This window comes from Antrostomus carolinensis, unplaced genomic scaffold (assembly GCF_000700745.2).
Source record: "Antrostomus carolinensis isolate BGI_N321 unplaced genomic scaffold, ASM70074v2 scaffold4862, whole genome shotgun sequence".
Classification (NCBI taxonomy): Eukaryota; Metazoa; Chordata; class Aves; order Caprimulgiformes; family Caprimulgidae; genus Antrostomus; species Antrostomus carolinensis.
Window position 1 is genome coordinate 36,447 of NW_010301457.1, and position 17,977 is coordinate 54,423.

At 41.8% G+C, this 17,977-nt stretch overlaps 1 protein-coding gene across 1 annotated transcript in view; it reads left to right on the plus strand.

The window, feature by feature from the left end:
* RSPO3 (R-spondin 3) overlaps positions 1–17,977 on the plus strand; it is a 30,077-nt gene that overhangs the window by 5,059 nt on the left and 7,041 nt on the right. The window contains exon 4 of the mRNA XM_010163443.1: positions 941–1,138. Coding sequence (XP_010161745.1) covers positions 941–1,138 — 198 coding nt within the window. The remainder of the gene's footprint in view (positions 1–940; positions 1,139–17,977) is intronic.

Consider the following 17,977-nt stretch of genomic DNA (forward strand, 5'->3'; position numbering starts at 1 on the left):
CTTATAAATTCCTCATTATAGAGGGGCTGGAAGTCTTTCCTTCTTCAGCAGTGGTTTATTAGTCTTAAGCACGCATGTGAACACAAAGTAAATATAAATGTTTATTATTATTACTATTATTATTATTATTATTATTATTATTATTATTAGGACAAGGATCCTAAGTAGGCAGCACAAAAGAAGATCGTTATTCAGCTTCCAAGATTACTCCCATTTTTGTCTACACTGTTTGGACAAGTGTCCAGCTGCACACCTTTTGAGTTCCCAGTAGTACGGGATTTGCACTCAGATCACTGTGGTTTAGAAACTGTAACCCGCACTTTCTGAAATGCTTGCACCTCCCCTGACACAAATTCTCCTCTGCTTTGGCTACTTACAGCCTGTGTATGCTACAGATGATGGCTCTTTCACTATTTAAGCTGAATACCAAGCAGCAGATCACCAAAGATACTTGATTCTTAATGTAATGCTTTTTGATATCAGTTGGTCCTTTATAACTCTGTTTATTTCCAAATTCAATACCTTTGAGACCAGCTGCAGTAGCTTGACCCAGTGACTTCACTCTCCTTTCACATAGGCATGACCAAAATATAATTCCACTGAAGCTACAAGGATTTATACCTCCACAAAACAAAGGCAATCTCAGAACAAATCCCAGTAACTGATTTGAGATAAATTGTGTTGCTTTTGCTCTGTTTTAGAAATGGAATGGAATTATGAAACAGCGAGTACAAAATCGTAATTGATATAATGATTTCACATTATTTTGTGCAATATATCCTCAGCAGTCTGATTTCTGTCAATTCACTGCTGCAAATCCTGATTAATTCCATTGATTTTTGCCACTTTTTGGTTGATACAGAATAAAATTAATGTACCATATATGTTGTGTATACGAAAAGATATTGGCCAGGCTCAGCTTGTCCTATGTTTATTGCAGTGCACTGTGAAGCTAGTGAGTGGAGTCCATGGAGCCCTTGCACAAAGAAAGGAAAAACATGTGGTTTCAAAAGAGGAAATGAAGTAAGGGTCAGAGAGATCGTACAGCATCCATCAGCAAGGGGCAATCCTTGCCCAGCTACAAGCGAGAGCAGAAAATGTATTGTACAAAGAAAGAGATGTCAGAAGGAAGGAAAAGGTACCACGTTATCATCGTCATAATATGAGATTGGTATTGTGCTTGTTTAATAACTCACATCTGAATTCCCGGGCCTTGATTGCAGGCTTCACCAAAGCTCGCATTGATGTGGTGTTCTTTGGGATGGAGAGAACTGTGCCCTGGCCTGGAGTAAATAAAGTCCTAATGCTGCTCAAAAAAATGCACTTCGTGTGATCTAGAGAGGACAGGGTGGGCTGGATGGTAAAGGCACATTCTCTCTCAGTTCTGGTGAAAAAGCTGCCAAGGTGAGGGGTTGCACGTGGAGCTCAGAACAAAAAGATCCATTGTAAAACACATCATGATGGGAGTTGTTTGTTGGGTATCAGGCAGCCAAGTTTCACACTTCAGCTATGGGATTCCTCCAAATCAATTCCTATTTCATGCTTCCCCACAGGTAAGACAATAACTCTTGCAATTGCAGTGCTGTGGCCTCTCTCCCACCATCTTTTGGCTATCTCTGGCTGAACAATGTGGCCTGATCCTGCCATCTTCATCTGGCTCATGGTGTCCCAGCGTGGGAGAAAGACCACGACACTGCATGGTAGCCAAGGAAAACTCCACTTGCAGAACCACCCCTCCATGCAAGCCAGCTTGTTGGACTTATTCCTCCTTAGGGCACCTAGTGAATGGCATCCAACATGTTAGGAATGGGAGATGCTTAAGAAGTCTATGAAATAATAATTTATACAAATTCCACCCAATAGAGATTGTTGTTCCATTGTTCCCTTTTCTCTGCTTCTTGCAGCAGGGTAATTACTTGGTCTGCCCCCAGTCCAGTTACTCTGGTTGGCACAGGAGTGTCAATGGAATATTTCCTTTTCCCCATCCCTCCTGTTTTCCCCATCCTTTCTATTTCCCCCTTTCCTCCCAACACAAAACCAAGATTTCACCCCTTTTGAGAATGCATGAACAGATGGAGCAGCTGCCCCCTGTATGAACATATGTGGGCCAGCATGAGCCGCTGGTACCAAGTAGTAACCTACTGTTTCATTGTTAAATGATTGCTAGGGTTGCTGCAGATTACTTACAGAAACACTGAAGGGGTTTGGAGCTTGTAATCCTTTTGAAAGTTGGCTTGTTCCCTAGGGATATACCTCAAGGGAAGGGAAATAAAGTTAGAAGGAGGGTCTTATGAACTAGATAGCTACAGGTGCCTCCTCCTCACCCAAGAGCTGGCGAGATCTACTGATTTATGAGTAGATGTCACCTCCTCCTTCTTGTGTCAGGCAGTGCCTTGAAGAGGCAGAGAGGTGTATCTGCCTCAGGGGAGCAGCCAAGGCAAGCTATTTACTTATTCATTTGTGCTTAGAATCTGTGTCCAAAATGTCCATGCTTGCTTCTCCTCCCACACAGTGGCACAACTTGAAACACAGCCTTTCATTAGCCCACTGTAACTAGAGGAAGAGTCCTTTTTTTTTTTTTTTTTTTTTAATACCAAAGCTACTTTTGCCAGAGTTGAAAATATAGGACTGAACTGTAATTTTGGAACTGTGAAACTGTTTTTTTTTGAGGTGATAATGATGTTGTGTATTTTCTTACGGCAATTTGGCAATCTCTTCAGATTGGACAAGACGTTTCTCTTTGAGAAATGCCTGCTGTTCCTGTGAAGCATGTACTTTAGGAGAAACTACTCACGTATTTTACTGTTAATTCTTATTTTATGGGATTTGAGCCAAACCATACTTGAAAAATACTGTACACCACAAGAATTCGTTCACAATCATGAAGCTTTGTCTTTCTTTTTTTTTTTTCTGCAATGTGCATAAAGGTAAGGGTTGGGTTTTTTTTTCCTTTTATGCAAGTCACAGATTATATTCCAGCCTGTTTTACACTAAGTAGACAATTCCTTTGAAACCAATGCTGGCAGATGGAACCTATGTTCCAACTCTACCAGTGCCCTTGGGATTTGTATGTCTCTGAGAGCCATTTTTTTTAATGTTCTGAAATGAACCACTAGATACTCCTCAGTATCCACACAAGTCTGTCCCATTCGTTTTCATACACTTTCACAGGGAGATAAATTTACAGTTTAACAAAAAAAATGTAATTTGTAATAAAATTGAGGAAATTCACACATAAAATGTTATGTTAAAATAGCTTTAAGGGATGGATTATGGTGACAAGCCAGGAAACTGAGAATTAAGCTAAAAGTTTTCTTTCTGTTCCTACTGGAACGGGGAAATGAAGCTTTCCAAGTTAATTTCCAGGCAACTTATCTTCCCACCACTGCCCCTTATTACACAAAGAGAAACTTCTCTTCCCCTTTGAACAACAGAATAATTGCACAAGAAACCAAGCCGGGATCTGTTCTTCTGGCTACCTGCATCCTGTGAGTGCAGAAGGAGACAACAACAAAAAAACTTTGAGAAAGGGAAGGGAAAGTAAATATGTCTGCATTTCTTGCTCAGAAATATTGAAAATACTCTTTTGTATTGTACGACTCCCCCTTGCCGCTCAGGCATTGCTTTGGTGTTTAGCTTTCACGACATCAGCTTTTGAAGTCCAGCAGCAAACCCAGCAGTTACCAACAGTGCTGCTAAATCTTTTCTCCATGGTCAAGAAGACAGAGTTAGCTCGGTCAGCCTCTGCTGTTTCCATGTTGAGTAGACATCTGTGGCTGAGGGAGCTAGGGCAAAGACCACATGATGACGGGGTATCCTCGTCACAGATGCCTCAATGACTTTGCTTGAGATGTTGAGGTCAGAGACAGGATGTTACTCAGTTAAGTCTCTGCTATCGCACAGAAGCAAGGACATGTTTCTGGAAGGGCTATGCAAAACAAGATAAAATGGATGAAGAGGGTTTTTTTTTGTTTCCATCTGTTGGTGTGTCATTAAAGATGGTGAGCTCTATTACAACTCTTTTTTTTTTTCCCCTCACTAGCTATAAAATGAAGTTTTACTGGGAGAAGGTGTGATTATTTTCAGAATGAATGCAAACAAATGGGAATAATGAGGATACAAATAGCCTGACTAGTCTAAAAGGTTCTTTTTTTCTCATTTTAGCACTAAATTAGTTGATCTCAGTGTGTTCTGATGTGGTAATTCCCATGTGTTTCACATATAGGCTGCTTTTATAGTTCACTCCCATCCAAACCTCACTGTAATTTATTTCACAATTCTCTTCTTTTAATCCCATGTCGGTGAGTTCTTTCTAGTCCGCATGACTATATTTTCAGTTCCAGTTTCTACTTCTTTCTTTCTTTTCCTCACACTTTTTGTTTTTTTTTCCTCCAGTCCAATGCACAGCTACTTTTACCTTCCCACACTTAACAACCTCTTGGTTCCTATCTTTCACTGGTATACATACATTGAGAGTCATGTGTTTTCTGTAGCCACGTCCACTAATGGTAAATGGAAAGTGATGTACTGGAAAAGCATAAGTTACAGAGCTCTTCAAACACTGCAAATTATCCATCAACATTATTTCTTTGTCTTAATAAATGTGCTCTGGCCAAACACAAGTCCCTTTGGACTGCTGTCTGCAAATGTGTGAGATTGACTTTTACCGGCCAAAAGACAAATATCAGAATTACATACAAAAGTATTTGTGGGGAAAGAATTGCATGTTTTCATGCATGAGTAATTCTGCCAAGAAGAGAACATTCACCATATGACTTTCTGTTGAGTCCCAACTAAACCCTCCAAAGATCAGACAGTTTTAAGTACTTTCAGAGAACGTGTTCTGATCAGTTTGAAGAGACTAAAAACACTCACCAAAAGACTAAGTGGGTAGTTATGAACAAGGAAGACATCTTAGAAAGCTGGGTATTATGCAAGCCGATAGACAGGCTACACTGGTTACACAGTTGTATTGTTTTAAACTAATAAATAATACGTTTCAATTGTTGCTTGTTCATATATTGATTCACTTGCATGCTGTGACATTTAGATATTCCAAGGAGAGAACCAATATTAACTGTGTCCAGTTCTGTGCAAATGTAGATCAGTTCCTGTTCCTGACAGGCAAAAATTCAAGCATTACACATGGAGACATGGTGGGACAAATGCAGAATAGCATATTTCTTTTTCACTATGGAGTGTAGGAATTGTCACCTTGTAGAATCTGAAAGCAGGATACTGTTATGAAAGGAAGAGGGGCAGTTTTAGTCAAAATTCACAAGACTACAACCCTCTGGAGGCAAGGTAGCTCACCAGTTAATGGTTTGTGCTATAAGGAGAATACAGATAATTGTGCCGTGATTTTTTTTAGTGTACAGCAATAATAAGAGAGAAGGCAGTGTCTTTGAGATGAAGAACTGAATTCTAGATGCAGACTGTTGAAGAGAAGGGAACAGAATTTGTTGAGTGGTTTTAATGAGGAAGTATGCATATTTTGGAGAAATAAAGTAAAATAAATGCATTGCATACATGTGAATATAAAATTCCAGGTTTGATTTTAATAGTTTAGACAACTGAGAGTCAGATCACCTCTCTTGTTTCTTTGAACTAGTTTCTCCACCCCCTATTGCTATATGTCCCCATAATGCTTCAGACATATTAATTAGATCATGACTGAAGATATCTTCAGTTGGCTACAGTGTGAGGAAGGAATCCTATCAGGCATCCATCAGATTTCCAAAACCACCATTCAACTAAAAATCCCAAACCATTCATCAATAATTTACTTTATCTGAAAACAATGTAGCTTAATACTAACAAACTGAAAATACTAGGCAATAAACTAATTCCACTCACTTGAATTCAATGAGTTACCTATCCTAATGTACAGGCTCTGGTGCTGTATGGATCCATGTAACAATGGAGCACAGAGGGCTCTGGAGTCTAAACCAAATCGGCCCTTCAGCATTTCTCACAAGAAAAGTTTCTGCAGTTGATCTCCGGTTGAGGTGTTAATTCATTAACAATCAGTTAAGCTGTCCCAAGCAAAACAGAGAATGAAAAAGATAGCCCTTACTAAAAGGAAGATGTGTTAGTTGCATTACATTCTAAAATGTAGGTGGAAGTACAGTAGTGAAGGAAGCCATTTGAAATCAGCGGGAGTTTCACCACTTTGTACAGGTTTTAAATCATGGCATATAAAATCAGGATTTCATGATCTTCAAAACCTATAGAAACTTGTATGTAGCCACTTAAGATTTTCATAAGTATGTGCCACACAATTGTATGTATTCATGGGGTAATACCCATTTTTCCCCAAAAATTCAGAATTGCCAGGCCTCTGGAACTGTCACTCGTGTATTTTGTTGAGCTCTGTTGCCACACTGGACAATCTGAATTTGACATGGATCTGATTTCACAGAGAAGGTTTTGCTTTCTGACGATTCAGACAAGGAAAGACAAGCTGGGACTCTACTGAGCCTTCTCTGTACGTTTGGCAAGAGTGTGATGGGATTCACTACTTTTAAGCTGGTGTGGTGGTTTGGGTGGATTCACCCTTTTGCTTGCAGCTTGCAGCCAAACACAGCCTGCTCTATCACCCTCCCCCCCCCCTCACCCAGGGAGTAGGGGAGAGAATTTGGAAAGAAGGGCGAAGACTCACGGGTTGAGATAAAAACTATTTACTAATTAAAATAAAATGATAATGATAACAACAGTGATAACAGACTATACAAATGAGTGATACACAGCGCTCACCGCCCACTGACCAATTCCCGGCCTGTGCCAGCTAACGATCCCGGAGCTGAGACGGTCCCGAACCCAAACCCCGGAAGAGTGAGCCCGAGCGATCCCCGAGAGAATGTCCCGTCTTCCAGTCAGCCCTGGTTAATGTACTGACATGACGTGATATGATCTGGAATATTTCATTGGCACAACCAGATGCCAGTTTTGGGTTTTGCTCCTCACTGCGCTTCCCCCTCCCAGTCCTAATGCAGCTGTGAAGGAGACAAACACCGTGGCCTTGAGCTCCAGCAGCAACTAAAAACACCAGTACTGTTATCAACGTTCTTCTCGTACTAAGTCTGAACTGACACACTGAAAGTAAAATACAGCTCTTCTAATTACTAAAAAGAAAATTAACTCTATCCTAGCAAAACCAGGACAGCTGGACAGCTAAAAATTAGTTGTTTTTGTTGAAGCAATGGTCAAGCTAATGGTGGGGTTAATACTGCACTTGGGGAGGGGGATCCATGACACTGTAAGATGGATTCTAAGAAAGACAAGTAATTGAGGGAATATCTGGATATTTTAGTACTGAGTATTTTTACTTAATCACATTTAAGTCCTAAGCATTTTTATGTGGGAAAGTAAGATATTCCAGTCACTGCTCATCCCAAAAGTCACATCCTCTCCCTCATGTGTAGCTCAGTGGCATTTAAAACAAGAGGGCTGGAGCACGTGAGCTGGAGAGACATCGCAGTGCACAGTTCGCTTGTATAACTGTGACAGATGGGGTGTCCTGTGTGAAGGTCCCTAGTGTGGTTATGGTTAATGACCTTACTCCATGGCAGGTCACAGGACTTCTGAAGCCTCAAAATGAACACAAAGCTAATTACTGCATCCCTGTGTTTACATACTGCATACGCCAATGGGTCATAACTCTGGCCTTTGCAAGACTGAGTTACTATAATTGAGGAATCTGTCTTCTGAAGAGTTTGTTTGTTTATTTTCTGTTTGTTGCTGCCAAGAGGACCTCTCATTTCCTTTCCTTGCAGGGCTTTTGACTCTTTAACTTTAACACATTTCCAGCCTCCAAGAGCAAGGCTGATGAGACTGGGAATTTGCTAGTTGTGACGTGAAATGGTGTCCTGGGGATACCTTGGGCGAGACAGGGCACCGGCAGCACAGGGCTGCCCATCGCTGTGGGCCAGTGGGCAGGGACACAGTCCAGAAAAGATTCTGGGTGAGAAGGGTTAAGAGGGGAAATATTGGACTGATACGAGTAGGAGCAATTTGTGAATCCAAAATAGCTAATAGTAGAGGATGTACTGGCTCTACAATTCAGGGGCTAAAAGGGTTGGAAAAAGCCATCTTTAAATTTTAACTGTAGCATTTTCAAAATTTAATCACAGGCAGTTTTGAAAAATCACACAGCGTGCTGGGCTGACATTGTCTATATGCTGCTGGGGAAGTGGTTTTCCTCTCCTGCTGCCAGCTCCTCTCTTGTCACCTTCGATCTCGTCCCTGTCCTGGGGGCGCTGGGAGCAGAGGAGAGGTAGCTCAGCTGCCCTGAGGTACTCTGGAGCATGCTATAAAAAATGTGAGGGACATGCTGCTGGTAAATAACACCAATCTCATATTAACAGGAATGGTGTCAAAGCTGAGAAAGAAGCATGTGGTCAATTGCACCCGTAAGGGAAATGCATCCGAAAAAAATTGATTGCATTCTTCTGTTAAAATGTGAGCGATGTGAAAACTGTTCTGCTCAGATCACTAAACCAAATAAGGGATAGAAACCAACTCGTTTTCTCTTTCTTGATCTTCCCTTCTGGTGCCTCCTTGTGCTCCAGAATTGGCTGACTGGTTACCTTTTAGATGCCTGAGCTCTGCAGGAAAAACAGGAAGGGATACAAATGTTTCATGAATCCCAATTCCTCCCCCTTCCAAAGTGCCCATCAGGTGTTCATTCTGCATCTAATTTCCAGCACCAGCCTAAAATCTTCCCTCTTGAATAAAAATGTTTGGGACTGAGAGGAGCAGCTCCAGCTTTAGAAGGTGGAATCTGCAGCTATGTCTATACTGCTTAAAGAAAACCAGGCAAAGGTCCACTCCTTGGCCACAAGGCCAAGGGCCATCTTCTGTCTTGCACCCGCATCCAAACTAGCTGGGTCTATTCCCTCCGTAGCAGATTTGACCGGGGAAGAAGGACAGCTGTTGCAGGTCAAACAGAGTCCTAAAACAACCTACTGGTTATTCTGTGCAGACACTCAGGGGTCTGCCTGGTCTCTGGCCTTCTTCCCTGGTACAGCTGTACTTGTCCATGGCACCCTCAGCTTCAGTCACTTCACATTCTGGAGTTTCAGGGAGAGGCAAAGAGGAAACTGTGGCTACTGTCCCCTCTCTGCAGGGCAGAGACCGTGTGCCAAAGAGCAGAGTATCGTTCTCTCTTACCCCACATCACTTCCTTGCTCTGCTTGCACAACCTCACATACTCGTCTTTCTCTCCTCACTGGTCTTTCTATTACTTCTCACAGTTGATGCTTCCAAAGTCCTTGCCCTAACTTCTAGTGCTCTAAGGAGCTCTTTCTGAGAGAGAGACATGTTTGTCACAGCTGGAAGAGGAAACAACCCTCTTGTATCCTATGTGCCACAGCAAGAAATCTTGACAACTTCTTTCTCTTGACTCACCAGAAGACCACAGCAAGCTGTTTTCTCACCTTTGGGCAATATTACCACAAAGTAAAGGCAAAGGGAAGTGGCTGCTGACAGCAGGGTTCACCCAGCCCTCCCCACCTGGAGATCTAAACCCCTCTTTATTTTGGCCTGTGTGTCCTGGAAATAAGAACAAATGCAAGAGTAATTTGCTAGTACATCTATCAAATTTAGTCCAAGAATGCAAAACATTTGGGGTATGAGAGCTACAGACTAAATCAGGCAGTGGATGTTTCAAGTCTAATGGTGACACATGCAGCACTGTTTAATCAGCTAAATCCTGGGCTGTGGAACACTTCCATGTATAGCAATGCTGTTATAGCACTGCCAGTCGTGGACAGCAATGGCACTCATTCACTATTGTATTAGTTGCCCTTCTTTTAAAGGGCCTGATCCAAGACCCACTGAAAGCCCATTGACTTCAGAGTACTTTGGATCTAGCCCTAAAGAAGGGATTTTCAGCATTCCTTTGTAACAAAGTGAAAACAAAAGAGCACTTTTTGGCTGCTGTTTCTCCTCATCTTACTGGATATTTGCCTGTTCTTCCCCACCCAGGCAGCTCTGTTTGCTTTTCCCCACCCAGGTCTCTGCATCTCCAGTCTCCTTGTCTCTTCTCAGCTCGCTCTCCCTCCCAGTTCTGACACCTGGTGTAGCCTTTGGTCTGCTTAGCCTGCCACCTCCCAGCTCTCTTCCAACTTCATAACTTTGAAAAAGAAAACACTTGCTGCCATAACTTCCCTTTATAAAGGTCCAAAGGAGCTTCAGAGTGTTCCCAATGAAATTATAAGATCCAATGTTATTATCAGAGATTGTAAACATCAGGAGGAAGGTTGTGGGAGTCTCCATTATGGAAGATTTTTAAGGAGGTTAGACAAACATCTATCAGAGACAGTCTAAGTATAGTTCAGCTTCATAGTCTAGTAAGGAACTAGGTAATGCTTTGATAAGCATTTCTAAATCGCTACAAAATTTCCGCTTTTTTTTTTTTATTGCTTGTTGCCTTCTGTAAGACTTCTGCAGAGAGACAGTGTACTGCACATTTACAGAGCATAAATCCAAGTATCTCTGTCCATTGACAACAATATGAGGCCTCCTGCTGTCATTACCAAGCTCAGACTTTCATTTGGGCCTGAGTCAAAGAACTGAAACCAATTTTCCTTTCATTTTGTCCAGTTTAGTCATTTGCATTGCTGAGATATCTGCGCATGTTCCTCTTTGCATTCATCAGCTTTGAATCATTGTTATAGGAACAGTACATGGCTGGATTTTCTTACAGAAAATTTCAGTGAATTTGTTGCAGTAATTCACCAGAGATATAAGCTAGCACCTCTCTGTCAATGAAGCTATGTATATTTTAGGAGCAGATGAAGATGTGGCCCATGAAGATAAAATTGCTTTATGCTTAGGCCTGAAAAAAACATGAGCTAATTTTAAGTACTGATGCAAACAAATATTATTTTTCAGTGTTTTTTGAAGCAGTTTTGCAGTGTCAAGAGGAGAGAAAAAAAGCCCACTTATCATTTAAAGATGTGGTGGCCATGCAAAAGTCAGAAAAAGCATTTCCTAATTTTTCTATTTTTAGTTTCTTGAAATCTGAAATGGTAGCAAAGGAATTAACCAGTAGTCCATGAGTGAAACATATAGAGGTGATATTAAGGCTAGAATTTCACTATTAACTGTGAGATTTTTGTATTGTTTTTTGGTTTACAAGCAAAATGATACAGTAATGAAATTTCTTAATTCTAATCTAATCCTCCCCAATATCTATGGCACACAGAAGCCCAAGTATAAAGATTTACAGCTACAGTTACGTCTCTGCTTTGTTCTTAAGCATGTATTTACTTCTGGCCATTTGCTTTCTGAAATTCTCTCTCATTTGTCATCTGAAGAACTCCATTTAAAAGGAAAACAGGCTTCAAACATGGAACACAGCTACATTCCTGAAACATGAGATGAACAACCTTTAATTCACGCAACCTTTCATTTACAGTAATGTTCAATGGATGGGCCAGTTTCATTATGGACAATGCCTCTCCCAGTCATTAGCCTGCAGAAAGGTCTAAAACTCTTAAGTGTTTAAAGGAATGCTGTTTCAGGCCCTGTATTCCCTCCTTCCCTCCCCCACCCTGCTCCCCATCACCCCTTCTGACTGCCCTTGTTCTAAGTGCATATTCTAAATGCTATACTCTGCAAATTGCGCTTATTGTTGGCTTCAAGCTTCGAAGGACCCTTCTGAACACTTTTTATACAAACCCTAACAAGGTCAGAGTTGGAAAAATCTCAGCTGGTGGACTTGGATCCCATCAGCTAGTGACCATTTATAATTAATATTAATCAATGGCAGACGGCAGATGTTTATTGCTTAAGTAGAAATGTGCATTGCTAAACCAGAAGGATTTAGTTTAAATCCAGAGGAACTGACTTTATTTCTTGTACAGATGGGGGTGGTGGGAGGGAATGCCAGCCCTTGCTACCTTTAAGCATGAGCAAGGAAATGATACCCTGTAAAGAAGGATCCTGAGCTCTCTATTTGATTGAAGCATGATGTTTGGTCCTTCAAAACTTTAACTGAAGTAAGGAGGACACTCTGTCCGCTTCAGTGTCTCTGATTTGCAGCAGTAGTGGTTTTTATTTGTAGATCCCAAAGCACTTACCAAAATTAAGGAACCCTTATCTCCATTTTACAGTTATGGAACCTGAGGAAGTCATATGAACGCTGCATTACAAAGAAAAAAAATATTTGTCACTGAAATGAAGGATCACATTCCCAGCAACAGTATATTTTATGTTGCTGGACTTTTTTCCCCAGTGGTTTTAAATCAAACTAAAGCTATGATGGATAAATCTGTTAAGTTTAAAAGTGACATAGTGGAAGATACAATATGGAGATGGAAGAGTCTCTGTGAATCCCTCTGAATACTACAGGCTTAAAGTTGATAGAACCTCTGTTTTCTAACAGAAAGCAACTCACTCTTTCAGAGCACATAAATTAACTTCCTGGACATAGAGACATCCCGGGTCACATTCTCAAAAGGAACAATTGTACATGAACAATTTTAAGTAACTGCTTAGAGTTTCTGGTTGAGGTTGGAGTAAAGGTCTATTTGCTCTGGGTTCTTTGGACAAAGCATCCTGTTCCTTTTAGTATCTCACTACAGCATGTGTGCACCAACTGTTTGCTGCGCCTGAGGTTTCTACACTTCTGTCTGACAGTCTATAAAGTGTTTCTGAGCATGTCAAACCAGACTGTTGCAAAATATTATTTGTTTTAGTGGCTAGAGGGTTGGTCTCAGATGTTATAAAATAGTGCCTAGAAAGTTGCTAGCAAAAGAAAGAGGTGCTCAGATCTGTAGAAAGAGTGAGAAGTTTCTCCTTTTGACTAATGTAAAAGTGCTTGGAGCAGGCAGGTAAGTGATTAGTTGCTCAGTTTTAAAGAGAAGCATGAACATATTAGTTGAGTAGTGTACAGTGGGCTGCTTCATCTGGAGGCAGGAGGTAGCTGGAAAGAGAGACTGCTGGTGCCCGTAGTCCCAGTTTTCAGAGGCTAGAAAAGGTCCTGACTTGCAATGCATCATAATACACAAAATATCACTCATTGAACCTCTGCTTCGGGTTCCCTAGAACCTTTTTGCAGCCCTACAATTCAGCTCCTGTAAGTACCCCCACCGTATGGGCCGTGCACAGCCCACATGCACACCTGGAAGGGTACAGTTGAGAAGCGTTACCAATTTGCCAGCATTGCTGTAGCACTCTTAACACGCCAGCCAAGCACCAAGCAGAAGAATAAAACATGCCTGCAGCAAGTTCTGCTGACCTGCCATTGTATACTACTGGTAGGAACTGTGCTGGACAGGATGGAGGGCAGATTTCCTGGTGGGGTGGCTAAGGGGTTACAGATTTTCCTTAGCACTTGGTGGTGCTCTCTGTCATGAGAGGCTGCTCTCTCATCTCAGTGGGGTCTGCGTCTCCTCTGACTTTTGGGTCATGTGACCTCATTCATATCTGATGTAAATGGCGCGGTGGTCAGTTTATAAAGTATACTAAGCGAAGCTGACTCCAGTGATGCACTGTCACATGGCACACTCATTCTTCACATTCCACTTCAAGCTACTCATAAAGCCGGCTGCTCACTTTAGTGTCCGAAGCCTGTGTTACTACAAACAGCTCTAAATGCACAGTTCATTCCCAGAGGGATTTAAAAAGAATAAACTTATCACATTCTTGGAAAAAATAAAAGAAGACAAGACAGCCTGGATAAAATTTATGTGGATAATTTCTATCTGTGATTCATTTTAAACTGAAGACTTACGGACAATGTTAAAATATTCACATTCAAGTTTTTTTCATGTGTGTCCTCCTTGACCCCTGCTTAGAAATCTTTTTTTTTTTTTAAAAAATATATTTTATAGAGGCGAATTTTCCAAAAGAATGGAAAATACCAGATTACCAAAGTCATCACATTTCCCAGAAACTTGCTGATTTCAATGAAGCCCCAGTGGAAAGTAGGCAAGTTTTGAAACAACTTTGCCTTTGTGTTAGGTTTATGTCTATGTACCCTGCCAACTTGTCCATTGGGTTGGCCTTTGGCAACCCACCTAGCAGGCTGACAAGGACTCAAGATCCTGAAAACTCGAGGTCCCTTTGACAGCATCTTTGTCACCCAAGCTCCCTGAGCTTCCTAGAGCTAAGCTCTGAATCGTTTTGGCATAAAAATTTCCTGAGCCTTTTTCAGAGGCAGCCCAAGGGTCTTGGTGATCCCAATCCCCTTCTCCACAAGCTCATCTCTACTTGGTGAACTGCCAGGTATCCTTTCAGTAGGTGAGAAAAACTCTTCAGAAACATCTGGAGGTGGCCAAAGTGAAATGTCAAGTCACCCTTTTTGAAAGGGGACCTTTGGAGTACATGAACTGTTTGAAATTTAGAAACTTGACCTGTCATTTTAATCAGCATGAAAATATATTTGGAAATACTGGCACTACCTAGAGAGGCGAGGATCAATACTTTGGCCAACTGAAATAGTACACACACATTGGAGACACAAAACAGAAAGAAACTTCCATTTTTCAACACCTTGTTTTGAAATGTATCCTTGAAAGCAAATTCTCCTGTCATTTATACCAGAGACCAACCTTGGTGACCTCTGTGTGTTTGAGCAAGTACAACAGAGGGCAGAATCAGGTCTCCAGCAAATTTAAGTAATAGCACCTTGGCTCTGGGCTGATGGTTTTGTTGAGTGGATCCGTCAGGGGCTGCCGTCCCTCTGCATGTTAGCTACTGCTGACTGGCCGATCCATCCGTCAGGCTGGCCTGGGTTACCTGTGGGACATGCAGGGGCTCCCACCTACCTGTCAGCACAGGTGTCACCCCAGGCAGGAACGCAAACAAACTGTGCTTAGAGTGGAGGGGAGAAGTGAACCGTGCAGAGCGGGGCCAGAGGAGCATCCTGTTGACTCCTCGTCTTCCTTTACCTGCCTGGCACATCAGGAAACTTAAGGAGATGTAAGGAGGGGGCTCCAAGGGGAGCGTATAGCTACACCTATACCAGCAAATTAAATGGTGGAAGATGCCGAGGTTCCCTGGCCCTGACATCTAGTACTGGGGCAGGAACTGCTGTCCTGGCCCAAATGGTAGCATTGGCACTTGCAAATCCCCTCCAGGATACGTATTCCATCGTCGCTATAGCCCAGTTCCAAGCTGTAGTGGCTTAGGGAAAAAGGCATTCTTATGGATATATCCAAACATGGGGGTTGTATAAGTACATTCTGTATTAGCAGGTTACATTAATGCAATCAGTTTAAGTAAAGCCAAGGAAAACATCTTTTCTTATTTATCCCTCTGTTCAGAGCACTCTGAGTACAAATTTGAGTACTAAAGAAGCAACTTTCTTTGGGTATTTTCTCCTTTTTACCATTGTATTAGAAAGAGTTCAAAAGTCTGCTGAGACACTAGCATCTGTCTCTTATCATGTATAACTTTTCTTGATTATTTCTAGAGAGGCAGACTAAACAGGCAGCTCTGACATAATGCAGCATCACATTTTTATTTCTGCTTCGCTCAAAAGCCTGCACGAGCTGAACTAAGTCTCTAAAAAGGAATATATTTATGACCTAAATCTGGGCTAACATGAGGGCTTGGATTATTGGTGCCTAAAAGGAAAACAATATATTATACATTTCTGTCAATATCTTGATGCTCTAACAGGATAAGGGGTTTTGGTACCAATCACTAGTATCACCAGTCTTTGTACTGGCATCTGATTCTGTTAGTCTTAAAAGAGGCTTATAAGGTGGATTTGGACATTCATCTACCTTTTGGCACATTTAGCAGAGTTGTAAAAATCCAATCACATTCAGAAGCCACCGTTAAAAATCTCAGAGCAAGCCTGCAGAAAAAATGTCACTTTCTTAAGTACCAGCATGGTGTATGTCACTTCCCATCCTAAGCAAGGCGGAGTGGTTTTAGCAGAGCACTAAATAGCCATTACTTTCCTGTCTTTGGAAGCTGTGTTCGGAGTTTATAAGCTGCGGGTTCTTATAAGATGAAAACTGTTAAGTAATTATAAAATTGCTGTTGTTAGCACAACATTAGGCCTGATTAAAACAAGGCTGCTAACAAATTCCCTTAGTCCCAACAGGCAAGGGCAAAGGAAATAAATTCCCACAGGCTCTGGTTTGAAGAGACAGCAGTAAATGTCTCCACAAACAGCAAACAGAACTCCTCATAGAAATCCTCCTCCTCTGGCTGCTTCGTTAACTGGAGGATATTCTTGTATTTCCTGTCATTGGCAATGTCTTTTCTATGGCACAGGAAAGGCAGGTCCAACCCATTTCTATTGCAAAGAGGTCATCACAAGACAATTAAGCCAGGTACTTTCCATAAGCCTTTCTTATGAGCTCATGAGTGCAGCAGCGTCATTTTTCAAGCAGCCCACAGAAGAAATGATCTCTTCCTACTTGCCATGCACCTAATGGGACAAAACTTGTTTTTATCTGCTGCAGCAGCAAAGCCTGACATCTCCTGTCTCGGCATAGCTGACCTGCTCAGCCTCCTCTCTTTCCTCTCTACTTGCTTTATGCAAATGGTCATTGCACAGGCCTGATCTGTTCCTGTATTTAGACACAAAGCTCTTATTCCCTCTAACGTGCCTGCCTCAGCATTCTCCTCTTCTTACAAGGACAGGCTAGCACACACAATTATAGAATCATACAATCATAGAATGGTTTGAGTTGGAAGGGACCTTAAAGATCATCTAGTTCCAACCCCCCTGCCATCAGCAGGGACACCTTCTACTAGACCAGGCTGCTCAAAGCCTCATCTTACCTGGCCTTGAACAATTCCAGGGAGGGGGCATCCACAGCTTCTCGGGGCAACCTGTTCCAGTGTCTGACCACCCACACAGTCAAGATTTTCTTCCTAATATCTCATCTAAATCTACCCTCTTCCAGTTTAAAGCTGTTACCCCTCATCCTATCACTATGTAACCTTGAAAAAAGTTCCCCCCAGCCTTCCTGTAGGCCCCTTCAGGTATTGGAAGGCTGCTATAAGGTCTCTCCAGAGCTCCATGGAGCTCTCTTCTCCATGCTGAACAGCCCCAAATAACATTTTTAAAGTGAGTGCAATCTAGTAGTCCAGATCCTATTTTCAGAGGCAAATTAAGCTCAAGGACCCTAAGTCTCATAGAAAGACTTCTGTAGGTCTCAGGCTCCAACATCACCTAGAGTCTACATCTAGGGAAATACTTCCATTTTCAAGAGGAGATAGGGCACATAAGTACAAGTTAGTCACTAAGTCCCCTAACACAGTTACTCATCTGTAAGTGTTGATATCGTTTGAGGTAACTTGGGTTATCTGAGATCACCACATAGGACTGGGGATACAACACTTGCCTTAAGACCTGTATCCATCTGGACTAGTATGTGGAAGCCAGGTAGGCTGTCCTCACGCATCTCAACAGCAGAAGAACCTACGGTTGGCCAAATTAATTGCTCCTTGAAGGCCTTTGGACCTCAGCTCCTTTAAAATTTTTACCCATATTCACTTCAGCAGTTGGTACATCTTCAAGAGTAAGTAAGGCCAGGAAACACACTGAGCTGGTGGCACCTACGTAATTCTGAAATTGTTGATCCTTACCACTCTGCTCACTTGAAAATCTAGTGATTATAAACTAGGGCCACTATAACAAGGAAAACAATGATTGCTGCTAAGAAATTTATGCTGTTTAAATTTCAAAAAGACATAGCAGATTAATCAGCTGCTAGTGGCTTGTGAATGAAAGGAGAATGTCCTTTGTATCACTGGGCAGTTGGGGGTTTGGAGGCTTGTTTTCTTGGCAAGCAGCATGAGTACATGCTACAGCCTGTGTTCCAGAAAAGAATGTGTCACTTTTCTGGAAAATGAGAGGGATCTCCTTATTTGCATAATATAACAGAACTGTATTGTAGATGGAGTTGCAGTAAGTGGTCTTAGAGCCTGGGGGCTGCTTCTCTTACTGCTGTCTTTGCTCTGCACACATCACACTGTTGTTGTCCAGGTTGCATCGTGAGGA